This window comes from Haemorhous mexicanus, chromosome 31 (assembly GCF_027477595.1).
Source record: "Haemorhous mexicanus isolate bHaeMex1 chromosome 31, bHaeMex1.pri, whole genome shotgun sequence".
NCBI classification, from domain to species: domain Eukaryota; kingdom Metazoa; phylum Chordata; class Aves; order Passeriformes; family Fringillidae; genus Haemorhous; species Haemorhous mexicanus.
In genome coordinates, this window is record NC_082371.1 from 3,919,565 (window position 1) to 3,939,915 (window position 20,351).

General features: G+C 56.1%; 11 protein-coding genes and 1 long non-coding RNA gene across 12 annotated transcripts; 6 read left to right on the top strand and 6 right to left on the bottom strand.

Moving 5' to 3' along the window:
• The first annotated feature begins 205 nt into the window (after positions 1 to 205).
• LOC132340186 (scale keratin-like) lies at positions 206 to 2,167 on the top strand. Its single transcript, XM_059871031.1, has 2 exons — positions 206 to 341; positions 941 to 2,167. Exon 2 carries the CDS (start codon positions 958 to 960, stop codon positions 1,801 to 1,803), a length of 846 nt encoding a protein of 281 aa, XP_059727014.1. The 5' UTR covers positions 206 to 341; positions 941 to 957; the 3' UTR covers positions 1,804 to 2,167.
• A 137-nt stretch (positions 2,168 to 2,304) lies between these two features.
• On the bottom strand, positions 2,305 to 2,879 carry LOC132340231 (scale keratin-like). The gene has a single exon (XM_059871094.1). The coding sequence runs from the start codon at positions 2,850 to 2,852 to the stop codon at positions 2,487 to 2,489; it is 366 nt and encodes a 121-aa protein (XP_059727077.1). The 5' UTR covers positions 2,853 to 2,879; the 3' UTR covers positions 2,305 to 2,486.
• LOC132340260 (uncharacterized) lies at positions 2,306 to 19,398 on the top strand. Its single transcript, XR_009489828.1, has 2 exons — positions 2,306 to 2,362; positions 19,278 to 19,398. It is a non-coding gene; the product is annotated as an uncharacterized LOC132340260 (long non-coding RNA).
• On the bottom strand, positions 6,301 to 7,361 carry LOC132340214 (scale keratin-like). Its single transcript, XM_059871074.1, has 2 exons — positions 7,224 to 7,361; positions 6,301 to 7,121 (listed from the first exon to the last, which is right to left on the bottom strand). The coding sequence occupies exon 2, from the start codon at positions 7,095 to 7,097 to the stop codon at positions 6,705 to 6,707; it is 393 nt and encodes a 130-aa protein (XP_059727057.1). The 5' UTR covers positions 7,098 to 7,121; positions 7,224 to 7,361; the 3' UTR covers positions 6,301 to 6,704.
• On the top strand, positions 7,497 to 8,333 carry LOC132340213 (scale keratin-like). Its single transcript, XM_059871073.1, has 2 exons — positions 7,497 to 7,627; positions 7,734 to 8,333. Exon 2 carries the CDS (start codon positions 7,758 to 7,760, stop codon positions 8,148 to 8,150), a length of 393 nt encoding a protein of 130 aa, XP_059727056.1. The 5' UTR covers positions 7,497 to 7,627; positions 7,734 to 7,757; the 3' UTR covers positions 8,151 to 8,333.
• LOC132340225 (scale keratin-like) lies at positions 9,467 to 10,209 on the bottom strand. The gene is made up of 2 exons (XM_059871087.1): positions 10,174 to 10,209; positions 9,467 to 10,066 (listed from the first exon to the last, which is right to left on the bottom strand). Exon 2 carries the CDS (start codon positions 10,040 to 10,042, stop codon positions 9,650 to 9,652), a length of 393 nt encoding a protein of 130 aa, XP_059727070.1. The 5' UTR covers positions 10,043 to 10,066; positions 10,174 to 10,209; the 3' UTR covers positions 9,467 to 9,649.
• LOC132340249 (scale keratin-like) lies at positions 11,118 to 11,710 on the top strand. Its single transcript, XM_059871119.1, has one exon. The coding sequence runs from the start codon at positions 11,135 to 11,137 to the stop codon at positions 11,525 to 11,527; it is 393 nt and encodes a 130-aa protein (XP_059727102.1). The 5' UTR covers positions 11,118 to 11,134; the 3' UTR covers positions 11,528 to 11,710.
• LOC132340222 (scale keratin-like) lies at positions 12,667 to 13,420 on the bottom strand. The gene is made up of 2 exons (XM_059871084.1): positions 13,375 to 13,420; positions 12,667 to 13,267 (listed from the first exon to the last, which is right to left on the bottom strand). Exon 2 carries the CDS (start codon positions 13,241 to 13,243, stop codon positions 12,851 to 12,853), a length of 393 nt encoding a protein of 130 aa, XP_059727067.1. The 5' UTR covers positions 13,244 to 13,267; positions 13,375 to 13,420; the 3' UTR covers positions 12,667 to 12,850.
• On the top strand, positions 14,167 to 14,935 carry LOC132340217 (scale keratin-like). Its single transcript, XM_059871077.1, has 2 exons — positions 14,167 to 14,231; positions 14,335 to 14,935. Exon 2 carries the CDS (start codon positions 14,359 to 14,361, stop codon positions 14,749 to 14,751), a length of 393 nt encoding a protein of 130 aa, XP_059727060.1. The 5' UTR covers positions 14,167 to 14,231; positions 14,335 to 14,358; the 3' UTR covers positions 14,752 to 14,935.
• Positions 15,890 to 16,489, bottom strand: LOC132340224 (scale keratin-like). The gene has a single exon (XM_059871086.1). The coding sequence runs from the start codon at positions 16,463 to 16,465 to the stop codon at positions 16,073 to 16,075; it is 393 nt and encodes a 130-aa protein (XP_059727069.1). The 5' UTR covers positions 16,466 to 16,489; the 3' UTR covers positions 15,890 to 16,072.
• LOC132340216 (scale keratin-like) lies at positions 17,290 to 18,145 on the top strand. The gene is made up of 2 exons (XM_059871076.1): positions 17,290 to 17,438; positions 17,546 to 18,145. The coding sequence occupies exon 2, from the start codon at positions 17,570 to 17,572 to the stop codon at positions 17,960 to 17,962; it is 393 nt and encodes a 130-aa protein (XP_059727059.1). The 5' UTR covers positions 17,290 to 17,438; positions 17,546 to 17,569; the 3' UTR covers positions 17,963 to 18,145.
• On the bottom strand, positions 19,220 to 20,063 carry LOC132340221 (scale keratin-like). The gene is made up of 2 exons (XM_059871083.1): positions 19,926 to 20,063; positions 19,220 to 19,819 (listed from the first exon to the last, which is right to left on the bottom strand). The coding sequence occupies exon 2, from the start codon at positions 19,793 to 19,795 to the stop codon at positions 19,403 to 19,405; it is 393 nt and encodes a 130-aa protein (XP_059727066.1). The 5' UTR covers positions 19,796 to 19,819; positions 19,926 to 20,063; the 3' UTR covers positions 19,220 to 19,402.
• Positions 20,064 to 20,351: the final 288 nt, after the last annotated feature.

Sequence of the window (20,351 nt, forward strand, 5' to 3'; positions counted from 1 at the left end):
GGATTTTTACGGGATTCACCTGAATTTTCAAAGACGAAGTTAATTAATCTGAACTCATCGAACCCAAAGACGGCGCTCGTGATGGGGATTATTACCCCATCATTCACCAGCTCGATGCCCTCAAGTCTGTCCTGACATGGCCTCACGCCCATTTTTGTGCGTGGGGAGTGGCAGTGCAAAGCCAGCAGAATTAAATCCCTCCGTGTGAGGGTTGTTCTGTGTGGGACCGGAGGCATGGAGGGCGTTTTGTCCTTGTAAGCACTTTGGGAAATGTATAAAAGCTGCCACCACTCCGAGCCTCTCCATCCACATCTCCTGAGTTATTCGCCTTGGTGAACAGGGTAAGTCCGATTTGACCTCCTCTATCCTTCTTTTTTCCCTTTCCAATTCTTTGATGTTATGGATGGGTAGATTTAAAAACTATGGGTCTGAGAAGGCCGTTGTAGAATAAAATGTGAATTTTCACCATGTCACTTGGAATAACCATTTCCGGGCATTTTAGGTAAAATGCGCGACTCTAAAATTTAAAAATATCTGAGTGATCATTCCCACCTTGTGGGGTTATAAGGGGAAATGTTCTGGTTTGGAAGCTGAGGGCTACTTGGGGAAGGACATGAAACTACAAAAATTGCTGCTATGTATCTGACACTTCTTCCTATAGATACATTGCTAGATTTCAGTTGGCCTTAATAAATTTATAAAGAGAAAAAAACAGATTTGTCACAGTGTAAGAAGTGTCACCAGAGATGACACCAGATGTTTTCATCTGTGTGTGACATCTTGGGGACCTTATGACAGCAAGCAGAGTCTAGAATGTGATTTTTGTGGTCAGATAAGGGTCAGATTTGGAAAGCAACAAGCACTGAGCTCCCACATTTTCCATGGCAAAGCACAGTGGAAATTTCTGGATCTGACACCTTTCTCCTGCTGTGCCTTGCAGCCTCCCAGCACAGAAGGATGTCCTACTCCAGCGAGTCCTGCGGCGTGAGCTGCCCCCAGCCCATCGCCGAGAGCACCAACGAGCCGTGTGTGCAGCAGTGCCCCGAGTCCAGAGCCCTGATCCTGCCCCCGCCGGTGGTGGTGACCATCCCGGGCCCCGTGCTCAGCACCTTCCCCCAGGAGAGCGTTGTGGGATCGTCGGGCCCAGCCTTGCCGGGGCGTTCCTTCAGTTCCCTCAGCTCCCAGGGCTACGGGGGCTCCTTTGGGCTGGGAGGATCTGGGGGTTCTGGGGGCTATTTGGACTCCTCTGGCTATGGAGGCTCCTTTGGGTCTGGAGGTTATGGGGGCTTCCTGGGCTATGGGGGCTCCTCGGGCTATGGGGGCTCCCGGGCCTATGGGGGTTTCTCAGGCTATGGGGGCTCCCGGGGCTATGGGGGTTTCTCAGGCTATGGGGGCTCCCAGGGCTATAGGGGCTCCCGGGGCTATGGGGGCTCCTTTGGCCTGGGAAGCTGTGGGGGCTATGGGGGCTCCCAGGGCTATGGGGGCTCCCTTGGATATGGGGGCTCCCTTGGCTACGGCCGTTCCCTGGGTTATGGAGGTGACAGCGGCTATGGGGGCTCCCTGGGGGGCTATGGGGGCTCCCTGGGGGGCTATGGGGGCTCCTTTGGGGGCTATGGGGGCTCCCTGGGAGGCTATGGGGGCTCCCTGGGGGGCTATGGGGGCTCCCTGGGAGGCTATGGGGGCTCCTTTGGCAATTGTGGGAGGTCCTACAGCTCCGGCTTCTCCTCGCGGGGCCTGGGCTACTCCCTGCCTGGCTCCCAGAGATGGGGCAGGTCCCGCCGCGGGAGCTGTGGGGTTTTCTAAAGCCCCCCCGGCAGTGCCAGCCTCCAGAGGCAGTGCCAGCCCTGGAGCCCGGCCCGGGCCATGGGGACACCGGGCAGGAGCCCCTGGCAGTGGCAGCTGAGTGTGCCCAGCAACGCTGGGTGTGCCCTGAGCCCTCCATCCCCTCTCTCTGCCCTGAGCCCTCCATCCCTCGGGCTTCCCTGAGCCCTCCATCCCCTCTCTGTGCCCGCACCCCTCCATCCCTGGCTTATCCTGGTCCTGAGCTGCTCCCTGCTCCCAGAGCCCGAGTTCTGCATCCCCTGCTGCCCCCGGGACTGCCCGGATTCCCTGCCCTCGGCTGTTGCTCTTCTCTCTGACATTAAACCCCTGTTGGTATTGCACAAAAGTCTCTCTGGTTTTCATTGGTCCTTGTTTTCCTCTGGGGGGATATTCCTTGTGCTGGAAGGAGATGCTTGGAGTTCCTCACTTGGCCAAGGCCCTTGGGTCTTTGTCATTTGGGAAAAAAAGGCAAAGAGACAGGAATTGGATGCAGGAAAACTTTATTGAACCAAGAAGGGCAGGAGAGGCAGGGAGAGGGAGGGTGGGCAGGCCCCAGGCAGGCCGGTGTCACAGGCTGCAGGAGGCCAGGGCAGCTTGTGCAGAGCTCAGCTTCTCCATGCTGGGCTGAGGTGGCCACAGGAGCTTTGGGGCTGTTGCTGGTGGCTCTAGCAGGGCCCGCAGGTGTCCCAGAGCTTCTTGCTGTAGCGGGGCAGGGCGCAAGGGCTGCAGGCGGGAGCAGCGTAGGCTCTGCCAAAGGTGCAGAGGCCCCCCGAGGCCTGGGTGGCGCCGGCGCCGTAGAGGCCGCCCAGCCCCAGGGAGCCGCCAAAGGCCGGTGCTCCGGAGGAGCCCACCACGGCCTGCTGGGGGAAGGAGCTGAGGATGGGGCCGGGGAAGGTGACCACCACGGGCGGTGGCTGGATGAAGGCAGAGGAGTCGGGGCACTGGCGGGCGCACAGCTCGTTGCAGCTCTCAGCAATGGGCTGGGGCACAGCCACGCTGGTCTTTGGGGGGCACAGGTCGTAGCAGGACATCTTGGCTTTAAAGAGATGAGGCTGTAAGGAAATTCAGAAAATCCGGGCTTAGAACAAACATGGAGATCTCCCACTCCAGCAGTGGCTTGTTCTCAGACTTGCCACAAACCCTGACTGACCAAAGTCACACAGTCTTGCCCACCCTGCCCAGTGCTGGCCCTGTACCCTGCAGCCCCAGACCTCACAATCCCTGCCCCCATCCCTGTGCCCAGCCTGGCTCTGTCTGCCCCGGCCTAGGGGTCATAGCAGGACATCTTGCTGGGCTCACGGTTGGTTTGTGACAGATCGAGATGTAAACACTATAAAAACTCTGAGGCTGATGAGAGAAATTTTCAACATGAGTGAAATCACTGCGTTGTGGTTTATGTTCAGCCTTGACCGTCATGGTGAACATGCACTGAGCACCTTCATAAAAAAATTCCTGTTTAAAACCATCCCTAGAATGACCAGACCTCACAGATTGATCTTTGTACTGGCCCCACATGGTTGTATCATTCAGCTTTTGGAAATGCCTACCCTGTAGAACAATATAAAAACCCCAGTCCCATCTCCCATGAATTTCCCCAAAGTTGGGAAGTTGGGAAGATCTGGGGACTCCCAAAGATTTGGGAACTGCCAAATCCCACATTTCCCACTGGTTTCATTAAGAGTAATTCCAGACAGAAAAGATGTAAAGCTGTTCTAAATCTCAGCATTCCTAAAGGAATCTCCTACAACTGCTCTGGTACAAGCTCTGATTAAATAAATAGAAAGAAATTCAAAATTCATACTCACTAAGCTCCTCAAGGCGAATGAACTGCGAGAAGTGTCTGGATGGACCCAGGCACTGGAGCTTATATAGAGGATCCCAACATTCCTGAGGGCTTGGAATCTTGCTTAGAGTGGGGGTTCTGCCTGAAATAAATTGTTTACCAGCTTTGAGTCACAAAAGTTTGGAGTTTGTGGCAGTTCTGATTTCATTCACATTCTCCTATCGTGTGATGTCGGAGTTTCACCATCCTGATTTCTTTAATCTTGGGTCTTAATCGGCGCTGGCAACTCCTGGCATCATTAGAGTGACCTCACTGGAATTACCATGTTCATTAAGCTGACTCCACATGTTGCTTCTTCCTTTACAACCTTGTCATGAGCTTGTCTGCTCCAAGATTTTGTAAGACTCATCTTTGGCTGACATGGACATTTTTCCTTAACAGCCCTTTAAAATTATCTGATAAATTAATTAGAAGCAGAAACCAGCTTATTCCAGAACTACGCAGGAATAAATGTGTTTTCCACCCTTAATTAAAGAGACCTTGATGGTCAGAGATGGATTTGAGGGGTCATGAATATCTGCTGAGATCATCCAGGACACTCAGCAATTCCCCAATAATTTTCCATTGAGAGGAAGGTTTGGAATCAATCCCAGATAAAAATCACTTTGTTTAACTAAAAAGGTTTTAGTGGGAAATGAAATTCAGTTTTAAAGGGGTCAATGGTGCTGAATGTTCCCATATCAAGTCCTGTGATTCCAATATTGAGGAAAAATCAAGAGGCAGATCAAGGTTTTTCTTTAGTGTCTCAGGTGCAATCTCTTATCAAGAGTGTTCTGGCCCTTCTTGAGAAAAATACTTTGTAATGATTTCACAAGCATTCATTATCTGCTGTTCAACCCAGCTACTGTTCGGTGTTGTATGACATGAGTGATTTAGACATTTCACTCTTACACAACCCCAGCTGCTTTAATCTGCAGGAAACAAGGTGGTGCCTGCCATTACTTTAATTAAATCATTATTTGTGCCATTGGAAGTCAAGGGTTAATAATTAATGCAGCTCTTCTTTTCCTTCTTTAAAAAAACATCCTTTCCATATCCATGGTTGAATCGTCTGTGAGTTTAACATTCCACTTTTGCTGTGTTTGCCTTATTTCAAGCTATATTTTCAATTTAAAAATAAATCTTTGTGATTATATACCTTTTTTTGGTGATTTTTCAGAGCACAACTTTTAGTTTTTCACCTGTATCCAGTGCATTTTACAGACCCTTCTTGTAACTCCTGAGAAATCCCCCCAGAGATCTGCTCTGAATTCCTACGCTGAAGATTGGTTGTTGTGGTCCAGGTTCCCACCAATGTTTTCATTTTCTCTGTAGGTGAAAAAGGATTTGGGTTTAGGTTTGTGTTTTGTTTGTTGCCCCAACAATTTTCCCTGTATTTGCTGCAGGGGAAGGACAAAAATTATTCTCCAAGCACAGAAAGGGCTTGGAGTGGTTCCCACGTCTCCCAGCCTGGGGTGGATTTCCTTGCCTTGATTTATATTTTACAAAAATCTGACAGTCAGAGCAAGTTGTGCCTCATCCCTGGCACAAACTCACTTCAAACCCAACTCCTTGATTTCTCTTGGGCTGCATCAAAATCCCCGTGGGCAGCAGGGGAGATCTGTCCTGCTCAGGTGAGACCTCACCTGCAGAGCTGCCCTGGATCCCAGCCCAGGGAGGACCTGGAGCTGCTGGGGAGAGCCCAGAGGAGGCTCCAGGATGATCCGAGGGATGGAGCAGCTCTGCTGGGTGGGAAGGCTGAGAGAACTGGGATAATTCTGTTTGGAGAAGGGGAAGCTCTGAGCTGACCTCCCTGTGGCCGTGCAGGGCCTGAAGGGGCTACAAGAAACACAGGGAGAGACAATTCCCGAGGGATGGAGAGCCAGGACAAGGGGAAATGGGTTCAGACTGACAGGGAGGAGGTTTAGATGCAGTTTTGGGGATAAATTCCCTGCTGTGAGCATGGAGATGCCCTGGCACGGGATATTCCATGGCTGTCCCATCCCTGGCAGCATCCAAGGTCAGGCTGGACAGGGCTTGCAGCAACCTGGGGTGGTGGAAGGTGTCCCTGCCCATGGCAGGGCGTGGAACGAGATGATTTTAAGATCCCTTCCCACCCAAACCATTCCATGATTCTGTGACTGCCTCTCTCCACTTTGGATTAAAAACACCCCGAATTCAGCACTCCCTGGACTACAAGACTACAAAATTTATTTGGAGGGTTCCTGTGAGGAAAAAAACCACAAAATCTAAGCGCAGATTTTCTGAGCAACAAGGGCTGTGAGAGCCCTTGGGAAGCACTGAGCCACGATCTCTGCTCCCTGTTTTGTTGTTTTGTAGCCCTTGCATGTCCCAGGGCTGAGTAACAGCGCCCAAAGCAGGGAGGAGCTGCCAAGCACCTCAGCCCTGATCAGATCGTTGGTAGCCGCTGGGTTTGGCCAGGCCGGGCCCTGCCCTGCTCTCACTTTCCCTTTTGTGTCATCCAGGGCAGGCTGATCCTCTCAGAGTGGCTCCAGCACTCCCAGGCCCTCACCAGTGGCTCTCAAGAGATTTAAGCAAGCAGAAATGGTCAAGTTGAATAGCTCTGTTAGGAGCAGGTAAGACCTCGAGTGAGTATTCAGCATAATTTAAAATAAAAGAAGATGAAAACACAAAAATTCGATGCATAAAAGATTTATTGAAGGAACAACTTGGATAAATCACCTAGAGCACAAAGAAAAACATGGATAAACAGCAGGTACAAAGAGAATCGAAAAAATAAAGCCAAAGTTTTTAACTCATGCAGTTGTCAAGAAGCAGAGCTAAAAAATGCAAATATGACATGGGGTGGATATTACCAAAATAAACAAAAAAGATCAAAGATAAGGAAAGAGCAATGACATTGTTATACATAATAAATTCACAAAACACAGAATTAGGGATTAGATCTTCAAACTGGAGACAAAGTAAAATAGTTAACATAAGAAAAGTTTTAAAGGAAAGAGTAATGGCAGCAACAATTCTGACGAACAAAATCTATATTCCTCCACTGGTGACATATGAAAAAGGCTCTGGGATGAATCTAGCAGGGCCCGCAGGTGTCCCAGAGCTTCTTGCTGTAGCGGGGCAGGGCGCAAGGGCTGCAGGCGGGAGCAGCGTAGGCTCTGCCAAAGGTGCAGAGGCCCCCCGAGGCCTGGGTGGCGCCGGCGCCGTAGAGGCCGCCCAGCCCCAGGGAGCCGCCAAAGGCCGGTGCTCCGGAGGAGCCCACCACGGCCTGCTGGGGGAAGGAGCTGAGGATGGGGCCGGGGAAGGTGACCACCACGGGCGGTGGCTGGATGAAGGCAGAGGAGTCGGGGCACTGGCGGGCGCACAGCTCGTTGCAGCTCTCAGCGATGGGCTGGGGCACAGCCACGCTGGTCCTGGGGGGGCACAGCTCCGTGCTGGTCCTGGGTGGGCACAGGTCGTAGCAGGACATCTTGGAGAGGGATCCGAGGGTGCTCTGCAAGAGAGGGCAGCCATGGCAGGAGAGCAGCCCAGGGCAGCACTTAGCCACAGGGCTAGGGTGCCAGGCAGCCGTGAGCAGCAGCGCTGGCACACTTACCCTTGTTCCTGAGGAGGAGAAGGTGGCCAGGGCAGTGCTTGGTCCACTCTGGCCCAGGCAGGGCTTTTATAGCAGCGCCGGCATTGCTCAGCTACAGGCGGGCCAATCAGTAGCCCATTCATGGGTGCAATCCCTGCTATCAAGTCCCTCACGTAGAAGAAAGGACAAGATCGCTTGGGCAGCGGGATGTGCTGGGCTGGCACCTGGGGGATGCTGACTCAGGGAGGGGCAGGGGACACACAGCCCTGGTGTCAGCAGCAGCAGCAGCAGCAGCAGCAGGGAGTGTCCCCTGCGCAGATTGGCCAGGGCGGAGCTGAGCAATGCCGGGGCTCCTATAAAAGCCCTGCCTGGGCCAGAGTGGACCAAGCACTGCCCTGGCCACCTTCTCCTCCTCAGGAACAAGGGTAAGTGTGCCAGAGCTTCTGCTCTGACTCTCTGCTCCAGCCCTGGCCCATGGGGCTTGGGCCCATCCATGGGCCGCTCTCCTGCCATGGCTGCCCTCTCTTGCAGAGCACCCTCGGATCCCTCTCCAAGATGTCCTGCTACGACCTGTGCCCACCCAGGACCAGCACGGAGCTGTGCCCCCCCAGGACCAGCGTGGCTGTGCCCCAGCCCATCGCTGAGAGCTGCAACGAGCTGTGCGCCCGCCAGTGCCCCGACTCCTCTGCCTTCATCCAGCCACCGCCCGTGGTGGTCACCTTCCCCGGCCCCATCCTCAGCTCCTTCCCCCAGCAGGCCGTGGTGGGCTCCTCCGGAGCACCGGCCTTTGGCGGCTCCCTGGGGCTGGGCGGCCTCTACGGCGCCGGCGCCACCCAGGCCTCAGGGGGCCTCTGCACCTTTGGCAGAGCCTACGCTGCTCCCGCCTGCAGCCCTTGCGCCCTGCCCCGCTACAGCAAGAAGCTCTGGGACACCTGCGGGCCCTGCTAGAGCCACCAGCAACAGCCCCAAAGCCCCTGGGGCCGCCTCAGCCCAGCATGGAGAAGCTGAGCTCTGCACAAGCTGCCCTGGCCTCCTGCAGCCCGTGACACCCGGCCTGCCTGGGGCCTGCCCACCCTCCCTCTCCTTGCCTCCCCTGCCCTTCTTGGTTCAATAAAATTTTCCTGCATCCAATTCCTGTCTCTTTGCCTCTTTTGCCAAACCAGGAAGACCCCGGCAGGGGGGAGTTCCAAACTTGTATGGGAAATCGTTTTGCACAATGGTTTGGCCTGTGGAAAACAGAAGGGGAAGTTGATGGTAAAAGATAAGTGGGAAGAGGTCAGAACAGGGAAATGTAGAGAACAAAATTAAATCAAAGAGGAAAGTGAATCAGAAGATAAAGTACTGTGTGAAAAGTTTGCCTTGGAGGGAAGAACAAAAGGAGATGGAGAAGGAGAAGGAGAAGGAGAAGGAGAAGGAGAAGGAGAAGGAGAAGGAGAAGGAGAAGGAGAAGGAGAAGGAGAAGGAGAAGGAGAAGAAGGAGAAAAAGGAGAAAAAGGAGAAGGAGAAGAAGGAGAAGGAGAACGTGAATGAGCATGTGATATTCAAGGTGACAAAAGATATAAAAAAGAGAAAGAGAAAGAGACAGAGAAGGAGAAAGAGAAAGAGAAAGAGAAAGAGGAGAAAGAGAAAGAGAAGGAGAAGGAGAAGGAGAAAGAGAAAGAGAAAGAGAAAGAGAAAGAGAAAGAGAAAGAGAAAGAGAAAGAGAAAGAGAGAAAGAGAAATAAAGAGACAATCAGCTGATGACAGGGAAATCTAACGTATTGGGCATAATGATGGCCCAGTTCCTCTCTGATTTCAGTCCCTGGCCCTTTAGTCGAAGGTGAGTTTGATATAGAGGTACTGGAGCTCTTACAGCCTTTGCCCTGGATTGTCCCAGGGCTGGGGACAATCATACTCATCGCCAGCATGGCAGCAGGACTGTAAATGACCCTGGTATTGTGGATTGCGAGCAGGGGATTTTTCTGTTTTAAGGCAGATTACTCAGAGCCCTTTGTCCTTACTATTGTCTTTGTCCTTGTCCTTCTACTTCCTCTTATCCTTCCGTGAAACATTCCCACTTCTCCCCTTCATATCCATCAACTTCCAATTTCATGCCGTTTTCTTCTCAGTTCAACATTCAATGTAACATGCCCAATTCTATTTTACCGTTACTGTCCCCTTCAATTTTCAGTTGTCCTGTGAAACACCATTTCCCCACCCACTCCCAGAATTCCCCACTCCCAAGGTACTTCATTACTTGGGAAAAGCAGGCAACGAGACAGGAATTGGATGCAGGAAAACTTTATTGAACCAAGAAGGGCAGAGGAGGCAGGGAGAGGGAGGGTGGGCAGGCCCCAGGCAGGCCGGGTGTCACGGGCTGCAGGAGGCCAGGGCAGCTTGTGCAGAGCTCAGCTTCTCCATGCTGGGCTGAGGCGGCCCCAGGGGCTGTGGGGCTGTTGCTGGTGGCTCTAGCAGGGCCCGCAGGTGTCCCAGAGCTTCCTGCTGTAGCGGGGCAGGGCGCTAGGGCTGCAGGCGGGAGCAGCGTAGGCTCTGCCAAAGGTGCAGAGGCCCCCCGAGGCCTGGGTGGCGCCGGCGCCGTAGAGGCCGCCCAGCCCCAGGGAGCCGCCAAAGGCCGGTGCTCCGGAGGAGCCCACCACGGCCTGCTGGGGGAAGGAGCTGAGGATGGGGCCGGGGAAGGTGACCACCACGGGCGGTGGCTGGATGAAGGCAGAGGAGTCGGGGCACTGGCGGGCGCACAGCTCGTTGCAGCTCTCAGCGATGGGCTGGGGCACAGCCACGCTGGTCCTGGGGGGGCACAGCTCCGTGCTGGTTCTGGGTGGGCACAGGTCGTAGCAGGACATCTTGGAGTGGGATGCGAGGGTGCTCTGCAAAAGTGAACAGCCATGGCAGGAGTGCAGCCCATGGATGGGCCCAATCCAAAGGCGCTAGGGCTGGAGCAGGGCGCCACGAGCAGAAGCTCTGGCACACTTACCCTTGTTCCTGAGGAGGAGAAGGCAGCCAGGGCAGTGCTTGGTGCACTCTGGCCCTGGAAAGGCTTTTATAGCAGCCCTGGCATTGCTCAGCTCCAGCCTGGCCAATCTGCACAGGGGACACTCCCTGCTGCTGCTGCTGCTGACACCAGGGCTGTGCAGCCCCTGCCCGTCCCTGAGTCAGCGTCCCCCAGGTGCCAGCCCAGCACATCCCGCTGCCCAAGCGATCTTGTCCTTCCTGCCACGTCAGATCCTTGATAAACAGAATGGCACCAAGGAATGGGATCCAGGAATATCTTTAGGGTCCAAAGGGGTGGGGCTGGGGTGGAATTAGTCCGGGCCATATGGACATCTCTCCTCTTTGCCCTACAAAGATCTGGCCTGACAGGAGTTTTTTTTGAAATCAGCCTTGTGGTACCCTTGGGCCACTGACAGCAAACAGATGGGGTCTGGTTCTGTTGGGCTTTTCTGTGATGCTCAGATTCACTCTATGGTGAAGTCTTCTGCCACTCTGGCCCCACACACTCCAGTCCCTGACAGATGTTCCTGGAATCCATTCCTGAGTACCACCCAGGCTATCAAAATATGACATGGCAGGAAGGACAAGATCGCTTGGGCAGTGGGATGTGCTGGGCTGGCACCTGGGGGATGCTGACTCAGGGAGAGGCAGGGGCTGCACAGCCCTGGTGTCAGCAGCAGCAGCAGCAGGGAGTGTCCCCTGTGCGGATTGGCCAGGGCGGAGCTGAGCAATGCTGGGGCTCCTATAAAAGCCCTGCTTGGGCCAGACTGGACCAAGCACTGCCCTGGCCACCTTCTCCTCCTCAGGAACAAGGGTAAGTGTGCCAGAGCTTCTGCTCTGACTCTCTGCTCCAGCCCTGTCCCCTGAGGCTTGGGCCCATCCCTGGGCTGCTCTCCTGCCATGGCTGCCCTCTCTTGCAGAGCACCCTCGGATCCCTCTCCAAGATGTCCTGCTACGACCTGTGCCCCCCAAAGACCAGCACAGAGCTGTGCCCACCCAGAACCAGCGTGGCTGTGCCCCAGCCCATCGCTGAGAGCTGCAACGAGCTGTGCGCCCGCCAGTGCCCCGACTCCTCTGCCTTCATCCAGCCACCGCCCGTGGTGGTCACCTTCCCCGGCCCCATCCTCAGCTCCTTCCCCCAGCAGGCCGTGGTGGGCTCCTCCGGAGCACCGGCCTTTGGCGGCTCCCTGGGGCTGGGCGGCCTCTACGGCGCCGGCGCCACCCAGGCCTCGGGGGGCCTCTGCACCTTTGGCAGAGCCTACGCTGCTCCCGCCTGCAGCCCTTGCGCCCTGCCCCGCTACAGCAAGAAGCTCTGGGACACCTGCGGGCCCTGCTAGAGCCACCAGCAACAGCCCCAAAGCCCCTGGGGCCGCCTCAGCCCAGCATGGAGAAGCTGAGCTCTGCACAAGCTGCCCTGGCCTCCTGCAGCCCGTGACACCCGGCCTGCCTGGGGCCTGCCCACCCTCCCTCTCCCTGCCTCTCCTGCCTTTATTGATTCAATAAAGTTTTCCTGCATCCAATTCCTGTCTCTTTGCCTTTTTTTCCCAAGTAATGAAGACTCCTTGGGAGTGAGGAATTCTTGGAGTGGGTGGGGAAATGGTATTTCTGGGAAAACTGAAAATGGAAGTGGACAGCAACGGTAAAATAGAAGAAGGAATGTTTTATTGGAGGTTAAAGTGGAGAAGAAAATGGCATCAAAGTAGAAGTGGATGGGTATGAAGGAGAGAAGTGGGATTGCATCACGAAAGTTTAGGAAGGAGAAGGAGAAGGTCAAAGACAAGAACAATGAGAGGGATCTCTAAGCACTCTGACTCCAGACATACAAGTATCCTCTTGCTAGCCAATACACCAGGGGCCTTTATAGACTTCTGGCTATGCTGGCAATGAGTAGAATTTTCACCAGAGCCAGGAGCCATCCAGGGGCAAAGTCTGTCAGTGCTCCAGTGCCTCTGTATCAACCTTAGGTCTTCTAATGGACCATGGCCTGAAATGAGGGAGAAAGTTGCCCATCCCTACAATCTATACATTAAATTTCGGCCTCATCAGCTCCTTCTTTCTTTCTTTCTTTCTTTCTTTCTCTATCCCTTTCCCTTTCTCTTTCTTTCTCTTTCCCTTTCTCTGTCTCTTTCTCTTGCTCTTGGTCTCGCTCTCGCTCTTGCTTTTTCTTGTATTTCTTTGTCACCCGTTGTCTCGTTTTCGGATTCCTGTTCCCCGTCGCCTTCTCCTTTCATGTTCCCTCTATGCCAAAACCGCGCCACAGTACTTTATCTTCAGATTCCCTTTGCCTTTTGTATTAATTTTCTCCTCCACAACACCATCCTCTGTCCTCTTCCTCTTTATCTTTTTCCATCCTCTTCCGTATGCAGTTTCCACAGCCTCAACAATCCTACAATAGCAATATCAGTCCCAATTTTGGAACTCACCCATTCCCAGGGGTATCCATAACTCCAGAAAAGGAGGAAAACAGACAGGAGAATTTTGATGCAGGAAAACTTTATTGAACCAAGAAGGGCAGGAGAGGCAGGGAGAGGGAGGGTGGGCAGGCCCCAGGCAGGCCGGGTGTCACGGGCTGCAGGAGGCCAGGGCAGCTTGTGCAGAGCTCAGCTTCTCCATGCTGGGCTGAGGCGGCCCCAGGGGCTTTGGGGCTGTTGCTGGTGGCTCTAGCAGGGCCCGCAGGTGTCCCAGAGCTTCTTGCTGTAGCGGGGCAGGGCGCTAGGGCTGCAGGCGGGAGCAGCGTAGGCTCTGCCAAAGGTGCAGAGGCCCCCCGAGGCCTGGGTGGCGCCGGCGCCGTAGAGGCCGCCCAGCCCCAGGGAGCCGCCAAAGGCCGGTGCTCCGGAGGAGCCCACCACGGCCTGCTGGGGGAAGGAGCTGAGGATGGGGCCGGGGAAGGTGACCACCACGGGCGGTGGCTGGATGAAGGCAGAGGAGTCGGGGCACTGGCGGGCGCACAGCTCGTTGCAGCTCTCAGCAATGGGCTGGGGCACAGCCACGCTGGTCCTGGGGGGGCACAGCTCCGTGCTGGTCCTGGGTGGGCACAGGTCGTAGCAGGACATCTTGGAGTGGGATCTGTGGGTGCTCTGCAAGAGAGGGCAGCCATGGCAGGAGAGCAGACCAGGGCAACACCCGAGCCACAGGGGCTGGGGCTGGAGCAGGGAGCCGTGAGCAGAAGCTCTGGCCCACTTACCCTTGTTCCTGAGGAGGAGAAGGTGGCCAGGGCAGTGCTTGGTCCACTCCTGCCCAGGTAGGGCTTTTATAGCAGCCCCAGCATTGCTCAGCTCCGCCCTGGCCAATCTGCACAGGGGACACTCCCTGCTGCTGCTGGTGCTGACACCAGAGCTGTGCAGCCCCTGCCCCTCCCTGAGTCAGCATCCCCCAGGTGCCAGCCCAGCACATCCCGCTGTCCAAGTGATCTTGTCTTTCCTGCCATGTCATATTTTGATAGCCTGGGTGGTATTCAGGAATGGATTCCAGGAACATCTGTCAGGGACTGGAGTGTGTGGGGCCACAGTGGCAGAAGACTTCACCATGGAGTGAATCTGTGCATCACAGAAGAGCCCAACAGAACCAGACCCCATCTGTTTGCCGTCAGTGCCCCAAGGGTACCACAAGGCTGGGTTCAAAACAAACTCCTGTCAGGCCAGATCTTTGTAGGGCAAAGAGGAGAGATGTCCATATGGCCCGGACTAATTCCACCCCAGCCCCACCCCTTTGGACCCTAAATTTGTTCCTGGATCCCATTCCTTGGTGCCATTCTGTTTATCAAGGATCTGACGTGGCAGGAAGGACAAGATCGCTTGGGCAGCGGGATGTGCTGGGCTGGCACCTGGGGGATGCTGACTCAGGGAGGGGCAGGGGCTGCACAGCCCTGGTGTCAGCAGCAGCAGCAGCAGTAGCAGCAGCAGCAGCAGCAGCAGCAGGGAGTGTCCCCGTGCAGATTGGCCGGGCTGGAGATGAGCAATGCCAGGGCTGCTATAAAAGCCCTACCTGGGCAAGACTGGACCAAGCACTGCCCTGGCCACCTTCTCCTCCTCAGGAACAAGGGTAAGTGTGCCAGAGCTTCTGCTCACGGCTCCCTGGCACCCTGGCCCTGTGGCTTGGGCGCTGCCCTGGTCTGCTCTCCTGCCATGGCTGCCCTCTCTTGCAGAGCACCCTCGGATCCCTCTCCAAGATGTCCTGCTACGACCTGTGCCCCCCCAGGACCAGCACGGAGCTGTGCCCCCCCAGGACCAGCGTGGCTGTGCCCCAGCCCATCGCTGAGAGCTGCAACGAGCTGTGCGCCCGCCAGTGCCCCGACTCCTCTGCCTTCATCCAGCCACCGCCCGTGGTGGTCACCTTCCCCGGCCCCATCCTCAGCTCCTTCCCCCAGCAGGCCGTGGTGGGCTCCTCCGGAGCACCGGCCTTTGGCGGCTCCCTGGGGCTGGGCGGCCTCTACGGCGCCGGCGCCACCCAGGCCTCGGGGGGCCTCTGCACCTTTGGCAGAGCCTACGCTGCTCCCGCCTGCAGCCCTTGCGCCCTGCCCCGCTACAGCAAGAAGCTCTGGGACACCTGCGGGCCCTGCTAGAGCCACCAGCAACAGCCCCAAAGCCCCTGGGGCCGCCTCAGCCCAGCATGGAGAAGCTGAGCTCTGCACAAGCTGCCCTGGCCTCCTGCAGCCCGTGACACCCGGCCTGCCTGGGGCCTGCCCACCCTCCCTCTCCCTGCCTCTCCTGCCCTCACTGGTTCAATAAAGTTTTCCTGCATCAAAATTCTCCTGTCTGTTTTCCTCCTTTTCTGGAGTTATGGATACCCCTGGGAATGGGGGAGTTCAAGAATTGGGACGGGAATTGCTATTGTAGGATTGTTGAGGCTGTGGAAACTGCATACGGAAGAGAATGAAAAAGATAAAGAGGAAGAGGACAGAGGATGGTGATGTGGAGGAGAAAATTAATACAAAAGGCAAAGGGAATCTGAAGATAAAGTACTGTGGCGCGGTTTTGGCGTAGAGGGAACATGAAAGGAGAAGGCGACGGGGAACAGGAATCCGAAAACGAGACAACGGGTGACAAAGAAATACAAGAAAAAGCAAGAGCGAGAGCGAGACCAAGAGCAAGAGAAAGAGACAGAGAAAGGGAAAGAGAAAGAAAGAGAAAGGGAAAGGGATAGAGAAAGAAAGAAAGAAAGAAAGAAAGAAGGAGCTGATGAGGCCGAAATTTAATGTATAGATTGTAGGGATGGGCAACTTTCTCCCTCATTTCAGGCCATGGTCCGTTAGAAGACCTAAGGTTGATACAGAGGCACTGGAGCACTGAGAGACTTTGCCCCTGGATGGCTCCTGGCTCTGGTGAAAATTCTACTCATTGCCAGCATAGCCAGAAGTCTATAAAGGCCCCTGGTGTATTGGCTAGCAAGAGGATATTTGTATGTCTGGAGGCAGAGTACTTAGAGATCCCTCTCGTTGTTCTTGTCTTTGACCTTCTCCTTCTCCTTCCTAAACTTTCGTGATGCAATCCCACTTCTCTCCTTCATACCCATCCACTTCTACTTTGATGCCATTTTCTTCTCCACTTTAACCTCCAATAAAACATTCCTTCTTCTATTTTACCGTTGCTGTCCCCTTCCATTTTCAGTTTTCCCAGAAATACCATTTCCCCTCCCACTCCAAGAATTCCTCATCCCAAGGAGTCTTCATTACTTGGGAAAAAAAGGCAAAGAGACAGGAATTGGATGCAGGAAAACTTTATTGAACCAAGACGGGCAGGAGAGGCAGGGAGAGGGAGGGTGGGCAGGCCCCAGGCAGGCCGGGTGTCACGGGCTGCAGGAGGCCAGGGCAGCTTGTGCAGAGCTCAGCTTCTCCATGCTGGGCTGAGGCGGCCCCAGGGGCTTTGGGGCTGTTGCTGGTGGCTCTAGCAGGGCCCGCAGGTGTCCCAGAGCTTCTTGCTGTAGCGGGGCAGGGCGCAAGGGCTGCAGGCGGGAGCAGCGTAGGCTCTGCCAAAGGTGCAGAGGCCCCCCGAGGCCTGGGTGGCGCCGGCGCCGTAGAGGCCGCCCAGCCCCAGGGAGCCGCCAAAGGCCGGTGCTCCGGAGGAGCCCACCACGGCCTGCTGGGGGAAGGAGCTGAGGATGGGGCCGGGGAAGGTGACCACCACGGGCGGTGGCTGGATGAAGGCAGAGGAGTCGGGGCACTGGCGGGCGCACAGCTCGTTGCAGCTCTCAGCGATGGGCTGGGGCACAGCCACGCTGGTCCTGGGTGGGCACAGCTCCGTGCTGGTCCTGGGTGGGCACAGGTCGTAGCAGGACATCTTGGAGTGGGATCTGTGGGTGCTCTGCAAGAGAGGGCAGCCATGGCAGGAGAGCAGCCCAGGGCAGAGCCCAAGTCAGATGGGCTGGGGCTGGAGCAGGGAGCCACGAGCAGAAGCTCTGGCACACTTACCCTTGTTGCCGAGGAGGAGAAGGCGGCCAGGGCAGTGCTTGGTCCACTCTGGCCCAGGCAGGGCTTTTATAGGAGCCCTGGAATTGCTCAGCTTCGCCCTGGCCAATCTGCACAGGGGACACTCCCTGCTGCTGCTGCTGCTGCTGACACCAGGGCTGTGCAGCCCCTGCCCCTCCCTGAGTCAGCATCCCCCAGGTGTCAGCCCAGCACATCCCGCTGCCCAAGTGATCTTGTCCTTCCTGCCATGTCAGATCCTTGATAGCAGAGATGGCACACTGGAATGGGCTCCAGGAATTCATTTAATGGTCCAAAGGGGTGGGGCAAGTTTGGAAGCAGCCTGAGCCAGATGGACATCTCTATTCTTTGCCCTATGAATAAGGCCTGACAGGAGAAGTTTCTGTTCCCAGCGTCATGGAACTCCCGGGGAAATGAAGGCAAACACATGGGATCTGGTAATGTTGGGCACTCTTGTGATGCAGAGATCCCCTCCATGGTGAATGCCTCTGCCACCCCTGCCCAAGATGTGCCAGTCCCTGACAGGTGTTCCTGGAATCCATTCCTGGGTGCCACCCAGGCTATCAAAATATGACACGGCAAGAAGGACAAGATCGCTTGGGCAGCGGGATGTGCTGGGCTGGCACCTGGGGGATGCTGACTCAGGGAGAGGCAGGGGCTGTACAACCCTGGTGTCAGCAGCAGCAGCAGCAGCAGCAGCAGGGAGTGTCCCCTGTGCAGATTGGCCAGGGTGGAGCTGAACAATGCCGGGGCTGCTATAAAAGCCCTTCCAGGGCCAGAGTGGACCAAGCACTGCCCTGGCCACCTTCTCCTCCTCGGCAACAAGGGTAAGTGTGCCAGAGCTTCTGCTCGTGGCTCCCTGCTCCAGCCCCAGCCCCTGTGGCTCGGGTGCTGCCCTGCTCTGCTCTCCTGCCATGGCTGCCCTCTCTTGCAGAGCACCCTCGGATCCCTCTCCAAGATGTCCTGCTACGACCTGTGCCCACCCAGGACCAGCACGGAGCTGTGCCCCCCCAGGACCAGCGTGGCTGTGCCCCAGCCCATCGCTGAGAGCTGCAACGAGCTGTGTGCCCGCCAGTGCCCCGACTCCTCTGCCTTCATCCAGCCACCGCCCGTGGTGGTCACCTTCCCCGGCCCCATCCTCAGCTCCTTCCCCCAGCAGGCCGTGGTGGGCTCCTCCGGAGCACCGGCCTTTGGCGGCTCCCTGGGGCTGGGCGGCCTCTACGGCGCCGGCGCCACCCAGGCCTCGGGGGGCCTCTGCACCTTTGGCAGAGCCTACGCTGCTCCCGCCTGCAGCCCTTGCGCCCTGCCCCGCTACAGCAAGAAGCTCTGGGACACCTGCGGGCCCTGCTAGAGCCACCAGCAACAGCCCCAAAGCCCCTGGGGCCGCCTCAGCCCAGCATGGAGAAGCTGAGCTCTGCACAAGCTGCCCTGGCCTCCTGCAGCCCGTGACACCCGGCCTGCCTGGGGCCTGCCCACCCTCCCTCTCCCTGCCTCCTCTGCCCTTCTTGGTTCAATAAAGTTTTCCTGCATCCAACTCCTCTCTCTTTGCCTCTTTTTCTGGTTTCATGGATACCTCTGGGGTTGGGGGAGTTCCAAGTGTGGGAGAGGAATTGGTGATGCCGGGAGAGCATCCCCAATGGGTGATGGGAGAATGGAACATGGGAGAGGAAGGGGAAGGTTACCCAGAAGTGGGTATGGGACAGTGGAGGTTCAAGTGGAGATGAAAATGAAATCAAAGTGGAAATGGAAGGATACAAGTTTAGCATTGGGAACTGTTGAGTTTAGGAGTCAGAGGAGAAGGATAAGGAACAGGAAAAGGGGAAGAAGGACAAGGACAAGGACAAGGACAAGGACAAGGACCTCGGAGCACTCTGCCTGATGACAGACAGATCCCCCGGCTTGCTGGCCATGAGACCCAGAGCTCTCATGGACCTGCAGATTTGTTGGCACGAGTGGGGTCGGCCATGGAGCTGGAATCCAACCTGGGGCAAAGGCTACCAGAGCTCCAGCTCATCTGTGCTACCATGGCTCTGCTAAAAGACCACAGACAGAAATCAGACAGAGTCTTCCCCATCACTCTTCCCTGTACATTTAATTTCCTTGCCATCGACTCCTTGGCCGTCCCCAAGGAGTCGATGGCAAGGAAATTTAATGTACAGGGAAGAAATATAAAGTCTTCCTTCTTTATATTTCTCCTACTCCTTGTTTCTCATCTTCTCTTTCCTCTTCTCCTTCTCCTTCCTCTTGTCTTTGTTCTTCACATCCTCTTTCCTCCTCTTATCCTCCTTCCTCTTCTCCTTCTCTTAATTTTACTTCTCCGACCCCTTGTTCATCTCGTCCTTCCCATCCTTTTCCTCCTTCTCCTCCTTCTCCAAACCCAACCCCTTCCCAACATTCTCTACCTTTTCATTCTGATTCCATTTTGGTTTTTTTTTCTTTGCCATATTACTTCCTCTATCCCTCTCTCTGATCTCTTTTACCTTCTCCCTCCCCCTGAACTTTCCTTTCCCCTTGGCTATTCCAGCAGCACCATGTCCCCTCCCACTCTTGGAATACCCGCATCCCTGATAATGTCCTGGTTTTGGCAAAAGAGGCAAAGAGACAGGAATTGGATGCAGGAAAATTTTATTGTACCAATAAAGACAGGAGAGGCAGGGAGAGGGAAGGTGGGCAGGCCACAGGCAGGCCGGGTGTCACGGGCTGCAGGAGGCCAGGGCAGCTTGTGCAGAGCTCAGCTTCTCCATGCTGGGCTGAGGCGGCCCCAGGGGCTTTGGGGCTGTTGCTGGTGGCTCTAGCAGGGCCCGCAGGTGTCCCAGAGCTTCTTGCTGTAGCGGGGCAGGGCGCAAGGGCTGCAGGCGGGAGCAGCGTAGGCTCTGCCAAAGGTGCAGAGGCCCCCCGAGGCCTGGGTGGCGCCGGCGCCGTAGAGGCCGCCCAGCCCCAGGGAGCCGCCAAAGGCCGGTGCTCCGGAGGAGCCCACCACGGCCTGCTGGGGGAAGGAGCTGAGGATGGGGCCGGGGAAGGTGACCACCACGGGCGGTGGCTGGATGAAGGCAGAGGAGTCGGGGCACTGGCGGGCGCACAGCTCGTTGCAGCTCTCAGCGATGGGCTGGGGCACAGCCACGCTGGTTCTGGGTGGGCACAGCTCCGTGCTGGTCCTGGGTGGGCACAGGTCGTAGCAGGACATCTTGGAGTGGGATCTGTGGGTGCTCTGCAAGAGAGGGCAGCCATGGCAGGAGAGCAGCCCAGGGATGGGCCCAAGCCTCAGGGGACAGGGCTGGAGCAGAGAGTCAGAGCAGAAGCTCTGGCACACTTACCCTTGTTCCTGAGGAGGAGAAGGTGGCCAGGGCAGTGCTTGGTCCACTCTGGCCCAGGCAGGGCTTTTATAGGAGCCCCGGCATTGCTCAGCTCCGCCCTGGCCAATCTGCACAGGGGACACTCCTTGCTGCTGCTGCTGCTGACACCAGGGCTGTGCAGCCCCTGCCCCTCCCTGAGTCAGCATCCCCCAGGTGCCAGCCCAGCACATCCCACTGCCCAAGCGATCTTGTCCTTCCTGCCATGTCATATTTTGATAGCCTGGGTGGCACCCAGGAATGGATTCCAGGAACATCTGTCAGGAACTGGACAGTGTGGGGCCAGAGTGGCAGAAGACTTCACCATGGAGTGAATCTGTGCGTCACAGAAGAGCCCAACAAAACCAGACCCCATCTGTTTGCCGTCAGTGCCCCAAGCGTCCCACAAGG